The 21612-nt window shown below is 41.5% G+C and overlaps 1 protein-coding gene across 2 annotated transcripts in view; it reads left to right on the plus strand.

Moving 5' to 3' along the window:
- Positions 1-1071: 1071 nt before the first annotated feature.
- The window catches only part of SHTN1 (shootin 1), a 70413-nt gene continuing 49872 nt past the window's right edge, over positions 1072-21612 (plus strand). The window contains exons 1-3 of one of the 2 annotated variants that reach the window (XM_040606061.1): positions 1072-1268; positions 11125-11177; positions 18552-18612. In XM_040606061.1, coding sequence (XP_040461995.1) covers positions 1211-1268; positions 11125-11177; positions 18552-18612 — 172 coding nt within the window. In that variant the 5' untranslated portion in view covers positions 1072-1210. The remainder of the gene's footprint in view (positions 1269-11124; positions 11178-18551; positions 18613-21612) is intronic. The other variant, XM_040606060.1, reaches the window with a different exon arrangement.

The raw sequence follows: 21612 nt of genomic DNA on the forward strand, positions 1-21612 counted from the left end.
AGGTTTCCTAGGTCAGGATGGAAAAACTAGAGGATGCAGTCTGGGAGGACAGAGGTGTGAGGACTAAGCAACTCTTTGTAATCAGATTTTTCCTTTCCTTCCCAGGTATTTCTAACTAATGTTGCCATGTCTGTGGCAGTGCTGTGTTTTCTGACCTGCTCGGCGTGGTGAACGATAGGTGATTGCCAAAGGCGGCGAGAGGGAGATGTATCAACAGTACCTTTGCCCATGCAAATCTGAAGACAGTTGCTGCTTAGCTGGCTGCTACCGAAGCTCAGCAGATAAGACGCAGAACCAGATTCTGCAGTGCAGTGTCAGCCTTGGGATAAGCCAGGTAAGGTAACTGTTTTAATACAGGAATCACCACTAGGCCCCCTCCTTTTCCAAAAAGCCATCAGCAGAGGACAACTGTGCTCCTCTGAGGCGAACATGGTGGGGTCCCCGTCGAAGGGCTCTGCCCTCACGTTGTTCCAAAGCTGCAATTAATTGCTGGGCACTGGAACCGGCATGCAGTTGTTTCCCCCCAATCCTCACGAACAGTAAAGTAACCCTCCAATTATTATGATATTTTTTAAAAAAACTTTTTAGCTTTCTTCGTACCACAGCGCTTGAATCACAGTTTTATGCCCTCCCACCCCTCCTCGGGGCAGCACATGAATCCCATGTGGAATGTTGCCCTGTGGAAAGGGCACAAAAGGGCTTATTAAACACGTGCAGACCCGCAGCGGCACAGGGAGCGGTTCAGGAGGGCTTCTGCCCGGCCCACGGGACACCCGTGGGGGGACACCCTAGGGGGCTGGCGGGAAGGGCCTTCAGGGCCCATCAGTGCCTACGTGGGGCTGGCGCGCCGGCCGCGCCAACAGGGCAGTGAGGACGCCCGTCTCCGCAACAGCTGGTGGCTGTTGTGCCCCCTGCCCCCTCGTCCACAAGCCGAGCGGCCCTGGGGTGTAGCCGCGGCCGGTCGGCGGGCGTGCGGGCCGAGTGCCATCCTGCCGGCCGGTGCCCGCCCGCGGGCCGAGGTGCCGCCGTGCCCGCACCTCGCACATGCTCACTGGGGCGCCGCGGGAGTCTGGGCATGTGCAGAGCGGGCCGGGCCGCTCGCCGCGCCCGCCGCGCCCCGGGGCTCCGCCGCCCCTGCCCCCGCTGCCAGGTGAAGCCGCGCTAGGTGAGGCGGAGCGGGGCAGCCGCTGGCCGGCGGCGGCGGGGCAAGATGAACAGCTCCGACGAAGAGAAGCAGCTGGAGCTCCTTGCCAGCCTGAAGGACCAAGGTAGGGGCGGGCGGCGCCGTCGCCGCCTCCGGCGCTGGGGAGCGCGGCTCCCCCTCCGCCGCCGCGGGCCCTGGCTCGGCCGGCGGGAGCGGCTGCCGGGCGGCGGCGTGAGGCGGCGGCGTGAGGCGGGGGCTCCGCGCCCGGCCCCGCGGGGGGGTCGGGGCGCGGCGGGGCGGGCGCGGCCTGTGCCGGGGAGGGGGGGCGGCTGCGGCCTGGGCGTCCCCCGCCCGGCGGCCAGGTCCCTCCTTCCCAGGCCCCTTTCTCCCTCCCTCCACGCAGAGGAGAAAAAAGCCTGAACAAAATAAATCGGGGGAGCAAAACGTTTCGGTGGTACTCCTTGCCAGTGCCCGCCGCAGCTGCCTCGCCTCCCGCAGGTGGGCTCGGCTGAGGCGGGGCGGGCGTGGGCGTCGCGGCGGCCCATGGCGGGCGGGCTGAGGGCAGAGGCTGCAGTGCTGGTGGCACATGGGCTGCCCGCAGCCCGGGCCTTGCCGCCCTGTGCTGGGTCTGGCCCGTGGGCTGGTGGTGGGCATGGCTCACGGTGGGCAGTGGGTCCCTGGCCAGCAGTACTGGTGAGCCCAGATGTCTGGCCGGCTGCAGGAGGTGGAAATCTGCCTTGCTGTCTCTCGAGCTTCACGTGATGTGCCTGGCTGTGCCGAACCTGGCATCGTGTCCCATCTCCCGCCCTGCGCTGCAGGATCTGGTGCTAACCCAGCCCATCCAACACCATCCATCCCGCTCCCTGTCAGTGTGCAAACTTCCTACCCGTGGCTTGGGGCTCGCCTTGGTACGCCAGACGTTTCTGTAGAGCCTTTGTAGTGCCAGTGTAAATGAAAGGGAGCAGTTGTGTTGGACTGGTTTGGATTCCTGTGTGAGTCACTCTCGGTGCTTTTGTAGAGAAGTCCAGTACTTCAACTTTATAGATATTCAGCTTTGTGAGTGAATAGTTTGGCTCCAAAGCTGATGCATTGTAAACAGTTCTTCTGTAAGAAGGGGAATGGAAAAGAGCTTGGATGCTCAAAACGCAGCCCATTTTTTAACTTCCCTGGTCAGTCAATCCCCAAACAGGTTGGTCTAGCAAAGTTTCTACTTTGGTTAGATAGGTAGGCAACACTTGAAAAATGGGCATTAACCAGCTGTTTGAATTGTGGACATCTGCTTGTGAACATGCTTCAAACAATTGGTGTGGCTCCTGTCTCACAGCACCATGTGCAGTAGGTGCAGAGTAACAAGCCTGTAACTTGCAGCTGTTAATTCCCTAACTGTGTTCTCCTGGTCTCCCATGAGCCTGGGAGGAGCTGTTTGGAAAGGACCTGTTGGACAAAGTTGTGTAAAGGAGTGAAATTATGGGGGTGTGATCAGTGCCCCTTTTTCTGTCATTTTTTCTTGGCCATCAATGTGCTTGGTCACTATTGCTGTATAGCAGAAGCTTTTCTTAACCAAATTTCAGCTGGATTTTTATGAACTATTTATGATCTGCTTTGACACTTCTTTTTTTTGGTTGTTCCTGTACACTCAGCATTGTAAATTCATGATTACTGGCTGGACTGGGTAGATTCTGACTTAAAAGGATTTCAGTGGGTATAAAATTTATGATAATCTTTTAGCTGTGCATTTTGATAACACAAGACCAAAAAATAAGGCTAAAAATCTGGGTTTTTTTGCTGACTGCTTCTTGCCGGTACTGTTGGATGGTACCAGCTCCAGTACCAGAGGAGCTGCCTGTGCCAAAAAGGCAGTTGCTAAAATGGCAATAATTAGTTGCAAAAAGGCAGGTTTGGGTTGTTCTTTAGAGAAATCCTAGCCTCTTGAACTTGGTTAGGTTGAGGCTTCAGATCTGATGTCTGAAAGTCTTCTGCTCCAGTAGGCTGAGTATCTTTTAAGATCTAATGAAATTTTACAGGACTGCAGGAATTAGTTCAAGGGAAAGTTACTGTAACTTGAGGACTGGCTTTCCCAGATCCACTTAAGCTGTTGAAACAGAAACTGTACTCGGCACACCTTGTCCTGTAAGGCATTTTTTGGTGGATGTTCATCCCCAAATGCAGGAGTTGTAGAGTGTTGTTGTGAGGCTAACATGGTTTTGTAATTGTATGGCTGGTGAGAAAGTTTTAGCCACTAGAAAACTTTGGAAAATACTCTCCTATATGCTGTTTCACATCTAAACCAATGCAAAATTATGGCAGCACACCACAGTTAAATTAATAGTTACATTATGTTAACTGACAAGTCTGAGGTGCCTAAAGAAAAGAATTCAAGTGATGAAAAGGTAATGAGATGCATAAAATTGTCCTAACAGTAATGACCTAAATATTGTTGCTGTAGGTAAGTAAATTTTTTTCCTCTTTATATAATGGAATTTTGAATATATCATTTCCCCTCCAATCATATTGATAACAAGACTATTTTAGATACTAACAACTTTCCTCAAGTAATTTTAGGATGCTCCATTAAACAGGGGCAGCGTGAAAAGAGGAGGAAGAGCAGCCTTTTATTTTTCCTCTTTACTGCTTCCAGGTGTAGATAGCAGTATTACTCGGTAAGTAAATGCTGTTGGTGGAAGGATCTGCTGTTCCTGAATATTTGGGGTAATGGGTGTATGTACTTACCATGTCTTGTCTTTAACGCCTTCAGAGTGGCATATGGCTTCAGACTACTGTAACATTATGGTCTGTAGTCAGATTTCTGGTAAACACCCATTGATTTGGAGGGGTTTCAGAGAACATTTGTTCAGTAGCTGTTGTTTGGTTTCTCTTTCAGGATGTGTTTTTCTAGTCTTGAGAAACTTGCCTGACACCAGCTAACTAAAGTGTCTGAGAAATGAGGCAAAAGGTAGAGGGGAAGGCAAATAGCAGCATAGGTGGCTGATTGCTGTCACATTTCAGCTACTGCTTATACTTTTCCTAATCAAGGTCAATACATTGAACCTGAGACAGGTGTTGTGTAGCTGCCTGCTCAATTCTCAATGGCAGCTGTGATGCTGACTGGTGTCTGCGCAAACTCGTGTGGCTGTTTGGCAGTGCTCTGAACAGCAACAAGGGCACTGCAGCTGTCTGTGTGCAAGATACATTTATCTTTCTCCCATGCTGAATTTTCCAAGTCCTGTGTGTTAGACTGAGATACCTGATACTGATCATCCTTTGGCTTGCTCCATTACCAAGTTTAAGGTGAGCTTCATGAAGAAACATGATCTCTGTATTGATGATATTTAGGACTTAAAAGTATTGTTTGACTTTTAATCCTGTGAATAGCTTTCTGAGATGGCTTGGTTTGATAAAGCAGATCCACTATAAATATTAGTATTACCTAACCGTACTTTCAAGTGGTATTTCTAGCAGTGTACTTTTCTATTCAGCTGGCCCTTATAATTCCTATGGGTAAGACTTAGAACTGAAACAAACCAAATCAAGTGGGCAAAGCCTTGCATTATTAATGGTTGGTTGTAGAACCTGAGGAACTGTAGCAAGCTAACAGCTACATTGTAACAGTAGTTGATTACCTGCGTGGAAGATTGCCTTGTTTGTCTTTCCTTTTATTTGCACTGCTGGTACTTTGCCCTTAAAGACAGAGTCATTTTCCGCTGCGGTCACTTTTGTTTAGTCGAAAACAAGAGTCAGCAACCAAAACATCTAGAGTTAAAACTAGGTAAAATTACACTTCAGCTGCCACTATCACAGTCACATTTCTGGTCACTTGGTTAAATTACAGTGGTTAACAACTCCTGTTAACTATACATATACTAAGCATGGTTACATTGCCTGGGTTTTCTTTGTCAGTTTTGAAGGTCTTGCTCTGTATTTGTTGGCTGGATTTGATGAAGTATGGTGATTTCCAGTCTCTAGTCTCAAGCACTATGGCTCTATGTTTGTTTTTTTTTTTTAAGATCTATGTAATCTATTTATTTATTTATTTATTTAATGTCAGAATCTTTGAATAAGGGAATATTCTAAGAAACAGACTACCAATCTAACAGCGATATCTCAGGGTAATACTTTTTAAGTATCTGTTATTGATAAGCTCTTAATGTGGTTTGACAAATTTATTCTTCTTTGTGGCAGAAGAATAATTTATATGGCCAGAGGAATTTCTTTGTTTAGGATATATTGTTGGCTGCTATGTTCCTCTGTTGTCATCTCTATAGTCCTTCCTCCCCCATATACCCATGTATGTGGGTGTTCGTACACAGCAGTCATCGTTCACCAGCAGAACCCACCCTGCCTGAATGTTTTTTTTCATGTATTAATGTTTAAAAGTGTTTTCCACTTTAGTTTCTTGTGTGGAACCCTACCTGCCTTTCAGAAACTTGTGAAGGCAAGTCTTTTGGTGTGAGCTTAGTGGTTGGGCTTTGTCAGGTAGTGGTGTATTTAATTTCTCTGTCCAGTTTCCAGGAAGCTGTAAGACTGCAGGATGCAAACTTGGGATCTCATGAAAAAAATTTTTTGTACACATTTCTACAGATTTGAGTAAAATCAAAGCATGTGGGAACCCAGATGCAGGATCTGACTTACAGTATTTGTACTTAATGCTTACCTTTGTATACCTACACACCTGATTTTTATTTGTTTATTTTTTTAAGAACTGTTTGGTAATGGAATCTTGTAGGTATCAGCTAATGCAACTGACATGTGACCAAAAGCTTAGTTTGGCTCTGTAAACTTTAGGCCCAATAATATATTTATATATGCTGACTCAGGATTTGGAGTCATTGTGAAGTAACGAGTATAATGCTATTACATATATTAACCATTACACAAGCCTTAAGTGCTTGTTCCTCAGCTCCATCTCTCTTTCATGGAGGCCCGGGAGATGTTAGAAATGCTTCCCAGGCATCAGTTTGAAGTAGTTTGCACATGGCTGGCACTACTGATGTCACACCGTGTCCTGTTGAAATAGAGATCACCCGGTTAAGTGAAGGGGATCTTTGAGCCTAAAATGGGAAACAAGAGAAAAGTTGAGCCCTTTTGACTTTTGTTTACACTTTTGACAGCAATTCACAGGTCTTACGCATGCTGTGCTTGTAGGGAGACCATTGCTATTTGAGAGGTGGTTTGTAGAAAAGACTTAGCCTGACTCCCTATTCCAAGTACACTGGGATGAGGTGGGTGGTGGCAGCAGTCCCATTAAAGCGTCTGGTGCAGTGTTGCTGTCAGGGGTAATTCTCTCTCTAATGATACATCTGAACCTGCAAAATGCTGGTTGTTCGTTTGCTTTACCAACAAAAGATGACTTCACTGGGATAGCTTGTTTTATCTGGAGTGAAGGCCTTCTCACACTGTAAGCTCTTTCTCTTGCCTGTACCAGCAAAGACATGCCTGTTCCATAGTCTAGAAGAATAAATAGCGGAATGACACTTGCTTCCTTTGACAGCTCTACTTACTTTTTGATAAAATAAGTAGATTTGAAATGCTGAAGTGTCATTACTTGTTGATTTGGCATGGAAGGGCTTTCAGCCTACTTAAAGACTACCCTGGTTTGCAATATAAATGCAATATAAATATAAATAAAAAAGATGTTCATGTAGCTTTTTAAGGTTGTTTTTTTTAATTTGTATTTTCAATATACAGCATTAGAAAAAGAGTTAATGAATTTTTAAATAAAAAGAGTAGGGAGTCTCTCACCACCTTGCTCTGTGTAAGTGAAGGTGTCTTTTCTGTTGTTCACTATGAATTATAGTCATTACATACTTTTATCCTTGTGACCTCATTTTACTAACAAGTGCTTTTTAGCCACAATAAGTATCTGATATATAGAACATTTAATTTAGATAATGTGTATCTGCTGGTAGCAAATCCAAGTTCAGAAGACTCAGGTTCACAACTAAAAATCAAAAGACTGAGATATAGTTAAAGGACCTTCTGCATACAAAGTTACCTCCTTAATTTAATACAGATAAAGTACATTGATATATCTTGACAGGACAGTTCTTTCTGGCCCACTGAGCTGTGGAATAAGTAGCTGCTGAATGAGCATGGTCATGCTATGAAGGAACATGCTGTGTTCACTCATGTTGGCTATTTTGTGGTTTGAGTGTTTTACAGTAAAAGCAAGTAAGGCTGGGAATGTTTTGGGTGGGCTAAGAGCTCTTTTTCCAGCTCTTTTCTCTCCTTAGTCTTGAAGTAAAGTTGTAATGTTGCCCTTGTACTGCATGAAGATACCCTGAAGCAAAGAAATAGGGTTTGTATCCTGATATTTTTTTCCTATAATACTGTTGTGTATCAGGAATAGTTCTATTAAGGATAAACTTAAGTTAGTGTCGGACAGCGATAGTATCTGGAGTTGTCTCTGATACTTATTTATTATATTTCTTCAGGATTCACTGGAGGCTAATGAGTACAACATAGGCATTTTACTATCAATATATACTACAGTACTGATGCTTTGATAAAATGATGTACAGTTACGGAATTTTACTAGCACCTTTAGTAAAGCATTTTAGTCTGTTTGTTTCATTCACCACTGATATATTGGAAAGAGTTTTTATTCCAGGGTAAATTATGTATAGCACAATCTGAGTGAGTCAAGGTGAGATGTAAGAAGTTTTGAGATGCTCAAGTGCCATTGTCATGTTGTGTGAGCACCTTCATAGGTTAAAGTGAAAAAATAGTCCTGTCTCACAGAGAAGGTTTAGGGAGGTCCTCATACAACAGGATTTATTGCTTGTTGATTTATAAATGGGTGATAATGATAACTTTTGATCTACCAAAGTGGGTTTTAAGGCTAAATAAGCTATATGAGATTTGGAACATGTAAAGTGTTGCCTAGTGCTGCTGGTATTAATTGTTTTAGGGTCATTTTAGAGTAAAGAGATGATTGTCACCTTTATGGCATTTAGTTGTTCAGTGAACGTTATGTAGACTCTTGAGTTTATTTTAGATGGCCTCAAAACTTATTGTATGTAAAACACTTGAAAAACTTTGTATAAAACCTTCCCAATACCCCCTCCAATGTTCAGAAAAAAAAAAAAGCCCGCCAATTTCCATCTTCTGCCTTTGCAGAGAATCTGATATACAGCAGAAAATGGTGTAGTCATTTTAAAATTATTATTTCTGTTTCCAGGCCTGATAAAAACAGCAATTTCTTCATTAGACTTCGTGTATAATAAATCCAAAACTGAAAATCTGAATGATGGGATCTGTATTGGAGCTTTATCTAGAGGTTGCCATCCACAAAGAACAATCTTGTTTTAAGATACCAGATCCTTGCTATGCATTAGCTGTATTCAAGGCAGAACTAACAGTTTTGCAGTGACTGTAAGGGGGTGGGCATGGTAAAAAGGCACTGCAGAAAGTTGCCATGTGAGTGCAGCATGAAGTAGCTGATGATTTTGTGTTTGCGTTCCGCAATGAAATTCCACAATGAATGTGCTGTGGATAACAGTCCGCAGTAAAAGAGGGAAGGGCTACCCATAACAGACAGTTTAATTCCCAGTCTCTCACAGGTGAGCCCTCACTGGAATTACTGGAGCGTTGTGTAAATTGTCTCCTTGTCTTTTGGTAACTTGTTCCTGTATCCATGCCTTAAGGGCGGCTGATTCAGAGTTCTCTGTTCATGGAGCATGTGAGGAGAGCTAAGGGTGGGGCAAATCTGTATTTACATTTTTCAGTCATTTTTAAAGCATTGCATAGCAAGTATGAGTTCCAGGCAAGCAAACACTAGCAGTTTTCAAGTATGAAGAAACTATATCTGTTGATACAGCCTTCATTCCTTTTCTTGCATCTGGGTGCTAGGAATCTCTTTCCTTGTTTTCTTAATGGGAACAGGGAAATTAGAAGTGGAATGCTGATCAAGAGGCATAGTTTTTCTGTTCCATGTTCCTGTGTAGGAAATGTGTTGTTTCACTAAAGGCGCTCTTTCTTAGAGCAACTGCATCAGTGTGGTTTCTTCCTTGTTCATCTACCTGTTGGTTTTGCCTGCTTCTTGACTATGGGAGGTGGGTAGGGGTCTCCGGGCTAGGTAAGGAGGAGTGGGGACAAAGTAAAGGGATGGATGGGAAACCTTGGTTTTACTGGCGGGGGGATGCATGGCACATTTTTAAGGAACCTGATTTTGTTTGTTCTGCTCTTCAGATATATCTTTTTACTTGGATGAGCAGGAGTGACGATTTTTTTCCATCTGTTTAAATAATCAAATTTTCTGTGAGTTTGCATGTGGACCGTGACTTTGTTTTCAGTGGTTTTATTTAACTTTTTCCTCTTAGAGAGCCCTGCAAATTTTTCAACACTGCTGATCAGAGCAAAGCTGAGATTCTGGCTAAGAGATTTCTAGTGTTCCTTCATTTCCCTTTCTAGTTAATACAGTCAGCAAGGTCTTGCCATTTCCCCATTGCTGGTCAGGGCACCAAGGAGCAGAGTCCTGTGTTTTGAGTTACTAGCCCAGGAGCTAATACTGCTTTCTGTATCCCAGACTTCATGTACGTCAGTCCTGCATCTCTGAAATGAAGTGGTCTTGCAGAAAAGAGGAATTAGGATAATTTGAGTTTTTTACATCGGAGGTACTTCTGTGCTGCTGCTGAGAGTAATAGGCATGCTGAAGGCAAGCAGAACAGTGATGCTATGGACCTAGCTTTCAGGAGTGAGTTGGATTAGTTTTATTTCAACAGATTTTTAAACTCTGGAGAAGCAGAAGAGGCTGTCACAACAGTGTAAAGTGTAACTTTAATTTGTAAGAGCTTCTTGTTTGAAAAAGTTTAACTATCTAAAGCTAGAAAGGGCTAGCGGGTTTTCGGATGGCTAATCTGCCAGATTGTACATGTTCATGTCTTCAGATGTAGGGTAAGACATGTTAAGTTTAAGATGAAACTCCAACATCTCTGCTGTCGTCAGCTGAAAACCGTATATTCACATCCTTTATCCAGTTTTAATTAAGTTGGATTGAAATAAAACCTGTATGCTAGTATAGCTTCTCTTAGGTATAAGAAAAAAATTGAGAAGATACCGCAGGGCTGGGTTAAAGTGCATAGTGATGTCGGGAGCCCTCTCATTTTATTCTTGCAGCATGAATCTTGAAGACCGAACAGTGTTGCTTTCTAGCAAGTTTGTTGTTCTAACGTTTGGAGGTGTATTCAGCTTCTTTCTAGCGACAATAAAATTTCTATGGTCTTGGAAGCAAAACAACCCATATGGGACACACTGAAAGGACAACAGAATTGGGAAGTTGTGGTAACAATGGCATGTCTCTAAGGTAGTAAAATAAAAGATGTAAGAAGACACATAAAAATACACAGTAAGCTGGAAGTTTAATTGGTAGCTGATTGATTGTTTCTGCATATTATTTACTGGTTTGAAACAGTGGATCTCTAGCATCCTGGAGGTTGATCCCTTCCCTGCTGATCCCTGCAGCTGAGTTCTTGTGTGATTCCAAGTAAATCATACAATCATTTCATGACTCCAATGTGGAGTTTAAAGAAAAAGATCTGTCCTAGGACTCTTGTTGGAAGAAAATGTTAGTAAATAAATAAATAAAGGTGCTCAGCTACTCTGGAGTTACATATGTGTAACAGTATTGTATTAACTGTGCTTTCTAGGATTGATCTGTAACCTGAGCCAGTGTGGGTATAAAATAGTGACTGCAAGCTAGTACATTCACTTTGTAATTTTTGAACTCAATCAATAAGGTTGTTTAACTCTCCATTGATCAAAAATTGATTGTTTTGGGAGCCACCATCTTTTCCAGACACTTTCCAATTACTTCAATTCTACAAGGATATCCAGTTCATCCACTATTAATGAAGTTTATGACCCGTGTTATTTAAGAAGTCTGTGTAGATAGCCAGAAGAGCTTTAAAATGAATGAAATGGAGAGCTGATTTGGGCAAAGGAAGTGCTGCAATATTAACTTATTTTTCTTTTTTCTTGCATAGCTATTGGCGAATATGAAGAGCTTAGAGCAGAAAATAAGAAAACGAAAGAAGAGGTTTGTATCTGTTGATTATTTCTTTAATACTAAAATGCTAAATATCAGTATACCTTACTTGCTACGGTGGGTTGTTGTCTGCTTTTGTGAGCTCAGCTGATTACGTATAGATGCAAGTGATACTTATCACATGTAAGTATTGAGGAGCAGAGTGCAACTCCCATCAACTATTCCAGCTGTCCCACTCCAGAAAAGTTGTTCTAAATGTATATTTTGATTTTATGTATGATTTTTATCTATAATTTGTTTTAAATGATTGCTGAAACAGACAGTTTGCCTAGGATTACAATGGGAAATGTAGACAACTCAAGTGTGTAGATATTCTTGTTTCTTTTGGTTCTAAACCTTGTTTTATTACAAATAAATTTGCGTAATGGGACTTACTGGAGAAGAAAAAAAAAAAAGTACCCAGCCCTTCTGAAAGTTGGAATATGATTTCTGAAGGTCTTTAAAGTCTTCTCCCCTCCCTTGGCCCCACCCTGTCACCCTAAAAAACAAACCAACCCAATTTTTAATAGGAGAGCAAAATATCTCAATTTGGAGAATGGTACTGCAGCATAAAATGGAATGGCAGCGTATCACGCATCTTTCTGTGAAATCTGTGTGCCTGTCCAACTTGAAAAGAAGCTTTTAATGTTTGAGCTGAACTTCATACATCACTGCAGGATTAATTTTTTTATTGTTCAGACATACTAGAGTAAAAAATGACTGCTTTCTAGATTGTTTATTGTAATTATGATGAACTGTTTAGTAGTTAAATTAAGCACATTCGGTAAGGTAGCTCTTTCCACCCAGCACTGCTGTTCATTCAACACACCTGCTTTCTGCAAGGAAGCCAATGGGAACAGAGAACTCCTGCGAGAGAATAGATGGGAGTGTTGCGCTGCATAAATCCGTGTCAATGTGCAAAAGGTCTTTAGCAGATATCTGCTGAAAGAAACTGTGGCCTTTAAAAGACTCATACCGGTTCTAGATAGCGAGGAAGGTAGAGGAGGAGTCAGTGCTACTCTGTATGATAAACAAAAAATTATCCTTTCTTCAGTATTAGTGAACTGAAGGTGCAAGAGACATGTTAGTTTTCAAATCCCTATTAGCTGCCAAGGCATGTAGGTTTAATTTAGCTTTCTGTGAAGTAATTTCTGAAGGGTCACTTTTAGTCTGGTTGCTATAAATGTTGCAATGCAAGGCTGTATTGGGAAGACCTTGTTCTTAGCTACTTTCTCATTATTAAAGAAAACTTTAAGCTTATCTTCACATTATGCTTCAGCAATGATTATGTGTATTTCCACTGAGCTCAGTGCATTGCACTTCACTCCCTCCTACCCGTTGACCTCCTTGTCTTTTATACTGTGCTTGTTGCTGCATTCCTGTTCTGCTGTCCTACACAAGAGCCTCAGATATCCCAGGAAATCGGTCCTCAATTTTTGCTGTTCAGAAGACTGCAGCAGTTCATCTCCTAGTGCTCAGAGGAAAAGGAGAATGAAACTGAGTTAAACCAAGAGTCCAGTAGCCTGGTGTCCTGCCTCTGACAGCAGTGGAGAGGGAGGAGTAACAGCGTGTATAAAACACCTCTGCAGAGTACTCTTACAGTTTCCAAACCACTTGTGGCCTGGGGACTTCCTCAGCTGCATGTGGTTTCAGTGTGTTCTGCCCTTCACAGTGCTCTTTCTTGAATTTGCCCTGTCCCCTCCAAGCTTGTGCTGCTTGTTGGCTTCCATCATGTGAGGGGTTCCACACCAGGACTGTCTACCACATGAAAAACAGGCTCCCCAGCTTTGCCCTGAACCCCAAGTCCTGCTGGCTTTTGCTGTTGCTTCAACAAAGCTTTGTTGAGGTTTTGGGGGTGGGGATTGGGGAGGATTTTCTCGAGGTGCATTTTTGTTTAGAAATTTTTCTTCTTCAAAGGCAATTCCAGTGAAAAACATTGTAGCCAAAATTGAGATGAAATGAGATGTTCTGATGTTTCTTGCATTCTGCTTTTCTTCCTTGCTCCTCTCTCACACAAGACTTCTTTCCTATAACTGCCTATCTCCAGCCACTCCTGTGTGTTTGTTCTGAAGGCTGGTATGATGTTTTTCAGAATACTTGCATAAAACTGAAAATCCTCCAACCCTGAGCACATGGGGATTACATTCCCAGTCCAACAAATTAGTTAAGCAGGTGCTCAGGGTTGGAGGATTTTCAGTTGTTATGCAAGTATTCTCCATCCAAGAACCTCCATCCTGCAAACTGGTGTGCTTGTATAAGCATTTGTGCTTAACTGTTTAAGTGCTTGGACTCAAGTGGTTAAGTGTGAGGCCCTAAGTGCATTTATTCTACAAAAAAAAAGAATCTGCTGGTACAGAGTTCATGGTTATTTTTGCTTCCAGTGCCAATACTGAAAGAAACTATTCCTTGCATTATTGCAGGGCTGGGTAATCCTGAAAGCTCATTAGCATCTTTCTAACTTTGTATCTTAGTTTATGCTCTGCAGGATCAGACCTGATGTTGGAGGAATTTAGCACAGGCTATCTCTGCCTGTGGGTCTGGGGAGTTGTGGGTGGCTTCTGTTCTGTTCCAGTTTCTGCCACTCTTCGTCAGTATAAGTGTAAGCAAATAGCTTCCTCCATTATCCACATATCAGTTGTGCTCATGTAATTGCATAGATAGGAGGAAAAGAAGAGAGAAATTTTAGAATAAGGCTTGGAGATTATTTGTGGAAAGTACCACACAGGAGTTAGATAGCAGTCTGATGTATGTGCTTTAGATGCACTCAGTGGAATCTTTTTCTAAGTCACCACTATGCTTGTATGGCTCTGGAAGATGAGCTGTGTCATGGAGAAATAATCCTAGTTTATATTAGAAATGTGGAACTCGGTGGATAATGAGCAGCTAACTTAAAATAAGATGTAATTTTAATTTTTGAAAATGTGTGCTTTTTGTTCCATAGGTATTCTTAGGATTAGAAACTGAGTTGTCATAGGTTACTTTATTCAAAGCACTGCTGCTAATAACCGTGAAAATTTAGGAGCAAAATATAAGATCTTTTATCTGCAACATCTCTTCCTCATTGCCTTGCTAAACTGCCGATTTTGAGATCTCTGGTGGGGTCTCTGACAAAACTGGTGCAGGAATTTTGTTATTAGTATTTTTAAATACTTTTAAAAACTGGAACAAAAATGACATTGGCAGATTACTTCTCTTAGGTCATCCTTTTAATTGAAGTAACCGACTAAACATGCGTACCAGTCCCCCAAAAACAGATAACTAATGTTCAGTTGCACACAAATGTAGATAACTTAATATGCAGTGCTGATGTATTCAGAGTCAGATCATGAATAAATATTTGACTACTTGCTAATCAGACAGAAATGACTCTGAACACTGGTTTTGACAGTGTTTTGTCATGCTGCCAGTGGGGGGAAAGAAAAAGCAAGACAGCTATCCAAAACAGTAGGTGTAATACTATATCTCTGATGCATCATTCATAGTTGCTCTGTTAAAGCATATAATCCATAGAGTGGATTATATGTTTTGTCACCAAATGGGAATGGAGAAGGGATTCTGCCCTGATGACATGCTTATTCTTTCTGTAAGTTGAGTGTAGCAAATGTCATAGGATACTTTTGAGCACTGTACCAAACTCATAATTTTAGAACAAGCATTAAATTTACATAAATTTCATAATCTGTGTAAATGGGAAAGAATGTATCTTGTGTTGCTTAGCAATGGCTTAATTGACTATATGGCTAGTACGTGAACTTCTTGCATCTTAATTTCTGAACTGAACAATCTCTTTCTTGTTTTTTGCCATTTGAAGGCTTTCTACTGAAGTCAGTAGGAGCTTATGTGCAAAATAGTTGGCAAAAATGAAGCCTATTAAAAGAGAATAGACAAGAAACCCAGGCCTCCCTGGAATTAGTGGCAAAGAGTCATCAGGCTGGTGGGAGCGGGTGTACAGAGAATGTATCCACGGGCTGCCAGGTGGTTGTGTGCATTGACTTCCAACATCCTGTTGTATTGTCAGGTTCCCTTGATGGCATGGTACTATCCTGGTACTGTGCTAGCTCCAAGTACACGCCAAATTTATGCACTGCTGTTCACCTTGCTATATATGCAGTCTTGGTTTGAACATCAGCCTTTGATGTGTATGTGGTTTACTTGTAAGTAGTCAGCGTATCAATTCCCTGTGCTAGAAATGAAAGTGTTTCCTCTTATCTTGTGTACCTAGAAGGCAAAAATCTGAAATTGAGTGGGATTGGCAAAGCTCCTGAACTTGCTTCTGCAAAGTAAGGAGTTATTCACAAAATGAATTTTGGAAACTGAGCTCTTAATTTGTTTCTAAAAATACAGATGCAATACCTGTTTATTGCCAAGTAATTATTGTTGAGTCCTATCACTAGTTCAGGACTGGAACGGGAATGTTGTCTGTTACCTTCAGTTTTTTATTGGGATAATGGTGCTATAAATATTAGATAGTATAAATGCTTATTTTCTCCTGAAGAGAAGCTGGAACTCTTAACAAAATAAAGTTAAGACCATAAAATTGACCAACAATGCAGGTATCATTGACTTTTTTTTTTTTATTTGAGGGTACTTGCGTATGGAGCTATCTGTTAATACTGACAAGGGAAGACTTATTGAATACTTGAAAGCTGTTTCTCCTCAACAGTTGCACGTGCTTGAATGTGAAAAGTGAATAGTAGATTTTTATAGTGTTGTTATGGTATTTATTTAGCTTTTAACATTTAACGTTATTGATATTCCTGTCAACTAAGAATTCTACCATATCTGCCTGAAATTGCCTTTTTGAAAAGTGAGGTGGTTGTGAATTTTGAAGGCTTCTGTTCAGCTTTTTGAGAGCAGCTAACACTTCTAAATTTTGATATTTTTAAACTTCCCTGTTTTAAAGGTGTGTTCAATGTATTTTAAGGGATGACAGTGTTTTTTATTATGAAACTTCATTACTTTACAGGAATATTTTGTTTGTATAACTTTCCAGTCTGAAACATTTAAGACAATCTCAGCTTTTTCTAATCCTTAGCTAAATTTGAGATAAACTATTTTTTTTGGTAGGACTTGCAACAGCTCTGCTTGCACGGGTCTGATTGCAAGACAAAAGGCAAAGTGCTTTCCATTGATCATTTCAGCAAGGGCAACAATCTCCTGCTTTCCTTTTTTTCCTGTTTTTTCATTCTGAAGCACAGTAGCAGCAAAAGGAAAATATTGAGGAAACTGCAACTGGGAGCAGGAATTGCTCAGCAGAGACCCAAACCTACAGACCCTGATTGTGCAGAGAAACATGCGTAGCTATCAGAATAGTCAGCTTGCCGTGGTCCAAATGGAGCTCTCTGTGCAAACAGCACTCAAGGTGAAGTGGAATAGGTCATTTCACTTCCCCTTTTGCTGCACAGGGAAAGCTGTTACGCCTTAGAGCATGTTGCTGGAGGATTTCAAAAGGAGTTTTTCCCATCACTGGGATAGGGAGTGTACCACATCTTCTACATCAAGGTTTTCATCAGTACAAAAGTGTCTTGGTGACTTCCACAGGCAACAGATCAGATCCTTAAAATATTAATCTTCCTGGTTTTTAAACTGAGCATTAAAACGGCTTGCTCACTTAATGTGCAGTGGGCTGAAAGCTTGCAGAGTGCAGAAAAATCTGTGGGTGAAGTATGCCACTGTGATTACAGTGTCTCTCTTGTAAAATACAAAGAGGCAGCAGCTCACGCTGATCCCCCTTTTGCAGTGGAGCTGCACTCTTGCACGAACGATCGGAAATTCTTCTGCGTCTTTTACTGCTGTTGTTCTTAGACTGCACTTCTGCCAGTAAGGTAACACAAATTTTTGCTGAGAAAATTGAGAGGGAGGGCGGCAAGCAGCAAGATTCATGCACAGATTTCCCTTCCCCGCCTCTCCTATGCAAGATTCTCTAAACAGCTTCTTTGTTAACAGGGCCAGATGAAATGGTGAGTCTTTGTCCTGTGCTGCTTGCTCAGCATGTCTTGCTCCTTCTGCAGCTCTGCCTTTTTTCACAGACCTTTACAGCAGCTGGTGACTGACCTGTCCCCACTACTCAGCCGCTGTCCCTTGCCTCATCACCCCAAGTGCCACGAGAAGAGAGGTTGCTTGTTGAGTGCAGCTGCTTTTGCTCCCGCTCATAGCCATCAGCAGCAGCTTCCAAAACCTGCATGAAGGCTGCCCCTGAGGTGACACCAATGGCATCCTCTCCTTGCCCAAGAACAGATCCTTCTTTGGGCCTCATCCAGGGTCCTCCGGAGCTGACAGAAGGGCTCTCTTGAATTTGGCTGCCTTTGAATCGGGCTCTCCCGCTTCTTGTTACTAAACAGCAGGCTCCTTTCCCAGCTAACTCAAAGTGAGTCCTCATGTGGAAAAACTGAAAATCGGGCAAAATCATTTCAGGTTTTTTTTTTTCCTCCAGTTCTGTTCCAATGGTCAGTATCCTTGTAATTGCAGTTACACTGTAAGGAGCTCAGTCACACAGATCTCTTCCAGAAGTTAACTCATGGTCTTGGCGTTGATTTATTACTGTGAACATACACAGCCGCATGTGAGGAAGGATGTCTGGTACACTGTGAGTGTAAGACCTGTTGTGTGCCAGTCATACTTCCCCCCCGGGTCATGTGGTTTTCACAGTGTGGTTAATCACTGACTGTCTCTCTTGTGAATTTTACTCATTTCTTTGAGTCCTTTCATTTGCTTATAGAAAGGGGTTTCTTAGACAAGTCTATGTAACATCTGTTTTATTCTTTCTCTTTGAAGAAACTTTTCCATCAAAAGATCAGTGATTGTAGCCCTATGCAGTGTTAGCATTAACCCCAAAATTATTAAAATTGGGTTGATGGGAAATCCTCAAAGTGTGAAAATGAGTGTCCTCCTCTCTTTAAGGCTGAAGCTTTTATCATGATGTTATGAAACTGAACAGCATGTCCCTGTTTATTGGCTTTGAGGTTTTCCTTGCACATGGTAGGTATAGAAATGTAGGCCTCTTTCCCAAGTCTATTTGTGTTAAACTAGAGATAAAAAGGAGATTCTTGACATGCAAAGTGTTGCTTTTACTGTTGTGTGGAACATGGATGACTTAAATCAGTTTAGGATAATGTATCTTTTCTAAAATGTTTTCAGAGTAGCTCTGAATTGGAACCTAAAATCAAGTAGAACTTGCTAGTTTGGTTAGGAAATGCGCTGGGTAATGAATTTTTTATGCATAGTTTTCATCGATCTTACACGACTGAGAGCAAAAAGAAACGATGCCTTGATAAGCTTCCGTGCGTTATTGTGCTGGCAGTTGATCTTTGTTGATTTTGCATGTTGTGACTGACTGCTAATTAAATAACTGGGATCAGTATTTCATTTCAATTTTCTTTTCTACAGTGTGACAAAATCAAGCAAGAACGAGATGAGGCTGTCAAAAAACTGGAGGAGTTTCAGAAAAGTAAGCTGTTAATATTAGTGTGGTTTTTTTTTTGTTTTTGGTATAGAGAGTTATGAACATAGCTCTGCATACTCTGCAACAATGTTAAGACTGAGATTCAGGCCCACTTGCTGTTTCTCCTTCAAAACCTTGTTTTAAGGAGCTAATCTGGTGAGACTGACCATTGTCAGACTAACTGCTGTCATGGCTTTTATATGCTCTGACACAGGTAGCCATTCTTAAGGTGCAAAGTGGTGAAAATACAAATGCAGCTCTGTCTCACCTGGATTCTGCAAGTGACTTTTGGAATGATATATGCTTGGTTTGAGTGGGATTTAACCCTTTTGCTGACATTGCTAGTAATAATAATGGTAATTTTTTTGTGAAGAAGTAAAATTACTTTAAGCATAAACACACCAGTAAAGGTTTTTAGGATGAGCTGCTGTCTGTTGATAATTTTTAGAGCAAAGTATATCTTGTTTGGGCTGTGAGAATGTCAATATTCAGTTTTACACTTTTATGGTAATGGTTCTATTGAAACTGTGTGGTGTCTGGAAGCAACAAAGCACATCTAATGGGAGTGGAAGTATCCTAGTGGAATAGCTCCTTAGAAGAGACAGTTACAATAGGATTGTGGTCTGTTATGTCTGGTTTATGCCAGTATGGTGAACTGCACAACGAAGCATCAGAAATGTGGATGAAGTTAATGCAGGAGGAAATCACACTGTCTATACTTCTGTTTGACTGTATAATAGAGGAATTTGCTCACTTCTATTTTATAATTGTTCATATGACACAATTATGGAAAATAATTTAAAAATCAAACACCTACTGCCTTAAATGATCTTAGATAACTGTTCTGTGAGGTAAGAATGTTTTCTTAGAAGTCTAATTCCTCTGGAAAAAACTGCAGCCTGTTTTGTTTTTGTTATGATACGAGGAATACCAGAGTGTGGCAAAAAATGTCAAGTAGTTAAGACTTAAAATTTGAAGTAATATTTGATGTTGTAAAATTTTATAGGTTTCTTTTATCTTCCTTTCACATTTTTAAAGGACATACCTTGTAAACATAGTGATAAAATGCCAGGAATATTAGGATTTTAAGGCAATAATAGAGCCCATTATTTAAACGACAATATAAAAGGCAATTATATTGATGAAGAGCTACATTGGCTTTGTGTCTGTGAATAAACTTGGCCTGTACTCAGCTTCTATTTGTTCTCCTGGCATAAACACATATTGTGTGTGATTCCAGTTTAATGGGGCCCCGTTTGTATGCCAAGCAGCTGCATTTTAGGCCCTATTGCGTGATTTCATAGCTCTCTGAAAATTGGTTCTATTGAGCACAAGAGATAGAAGGTGGTGGTGGGGGGGAAAGCTTCAACACACAATCATTTCTTTTCAATTGGAGCCAGCAAGGTTGATGACAACATGACCATTGTGTTATAATGATAAGACCACTAAGGATCTGTACCTCTCATCAAGGCTTTCACACAACAGCAGATACAATTTAATTCACTGCTCTGTCAGCAGTGCTGATACCATTATGCCGTCTGTCTCCACAGTTATAATCACTGTCCTCCGAGAAATGCAGTTGAAATGATCTTGAGCAGTCAAAGAAACTCTCAATTAAGGCTGCCACTTCCAATGTGTCAGATTGTGTCTTATGTACTTGGTACAATTTTCACTTCCAATCCTGTTTATTTACAATGTCTACCAGTAATTATGCTTAACATGTCATTTAGTGAGGGTGCCCCTGCCAAGGAGATTGTTGGGTGCTGCAGTACCATTGAGTGGGAGTTTCTCGCAGTCAATGCCATCAGCCGCTTTTAGTCCCTGATGGGATGCAGTAGTAATGTTGATAATGCAAGTATCGTGCTCATCAAGTCATAATTAGATGCCACTCAAATGTGCCACTTGTAATAACAGTGTTGATTCATGTTTTCTCGGTGACTGCAACTACTAATTAGTTAAGTGGTTTTTGGTTGGCCTGCATTTGCTGCGGATTATTATTACCCCTGAAAAAAACTGTCAAGGTTAGAGATGTTTCAGGCCACTTAGTGCTGCTTTATGAATATTAATATTGACATAATAAGAACTTTGGACAGACTTAGGAAATAATACATTTTTTTTGTATTTAATTTGGAAAGATTTTTTCCCCCGAGTTAATCATAATTGCAGGTTAATTAAGTTTAAATGAACCAAGAGTAATCCCCAGTTCTGCCATGTGAGCCCGATCCTTGTTTCCTAACTTTAGCCTTGCTTGAGGCCATTAGGTTCCTGTCTGTAAAAGGGAAGCTGCTCTGTATTTCCACTGCTCCCTCATCCTGCATTTCATTGCTCCAAATTCCCAAAGCTAGGCAAAATAACACCAGAAGAGGTATAGATGTGTACTACCTGAAGCTTCCTCTCTCAAATTAAATATAGCAGCTGGTACAGCACACGTGGAGCAGGTAGTTTCTCCAAAGTCAGAAAAAATGGAAACAAAAAGACAACCAAAGAAAGAGGTGTGGTTGCTCTGCTGTTAGAAGACTTCACGTCAATGGTTTTTGGACCAACATTTCCCAATACTCTGCCCTGATTTTTTTTCTTTGTCTGCTCATATTTTCTCAGACTTGTTTCTTACATGCAGCTACACATTTGGCAACAAACTCCAATGTATTTCTTGTTATGTATGTTATTAATGACATTAGTCAATATTGACTAAGTATCTATAAAGCTGCATAAATAATACTTGTTAATGGCCTTCTTTTTCCTATCCTAAGTCCTATTTTTCTAGTAATTAGGATGACCTCTGGATATCAAAGAGGACTTAAGTCTCTTCAGTATTTAGGCAAAAGTCTTGAAAGAGGCCGAGTGGTATTTTCTAAGCAGTGGTGTAAAATCTCTAGGTTTTAAAGCTTGTTCTTACGAAAATGAAAGGAGATACTGGAAGAAGTCCTCCATATTTACACGATCTTCTTTTAGCCTTGCTCCTGCTCCAAAGTATTGTTCAGCTGCAAGTAGTCCTTTCTGCACATT

The sequence above is a fragment of the Falco naumanni genome, chromosome 9 (assembly GCF_017639655.2).
Source record: "Falco naumanni isolate bFalNau1 chromosome 9, bFalNau1.pat, whole genome shotgun sequence".
Classification (NCBI taxonomy): domain Eukaryota; kingdom Metazoa; phylum Chordata; class Aves; order Falconiformes; family Falconidae; genus Falco; species Falco naumanni.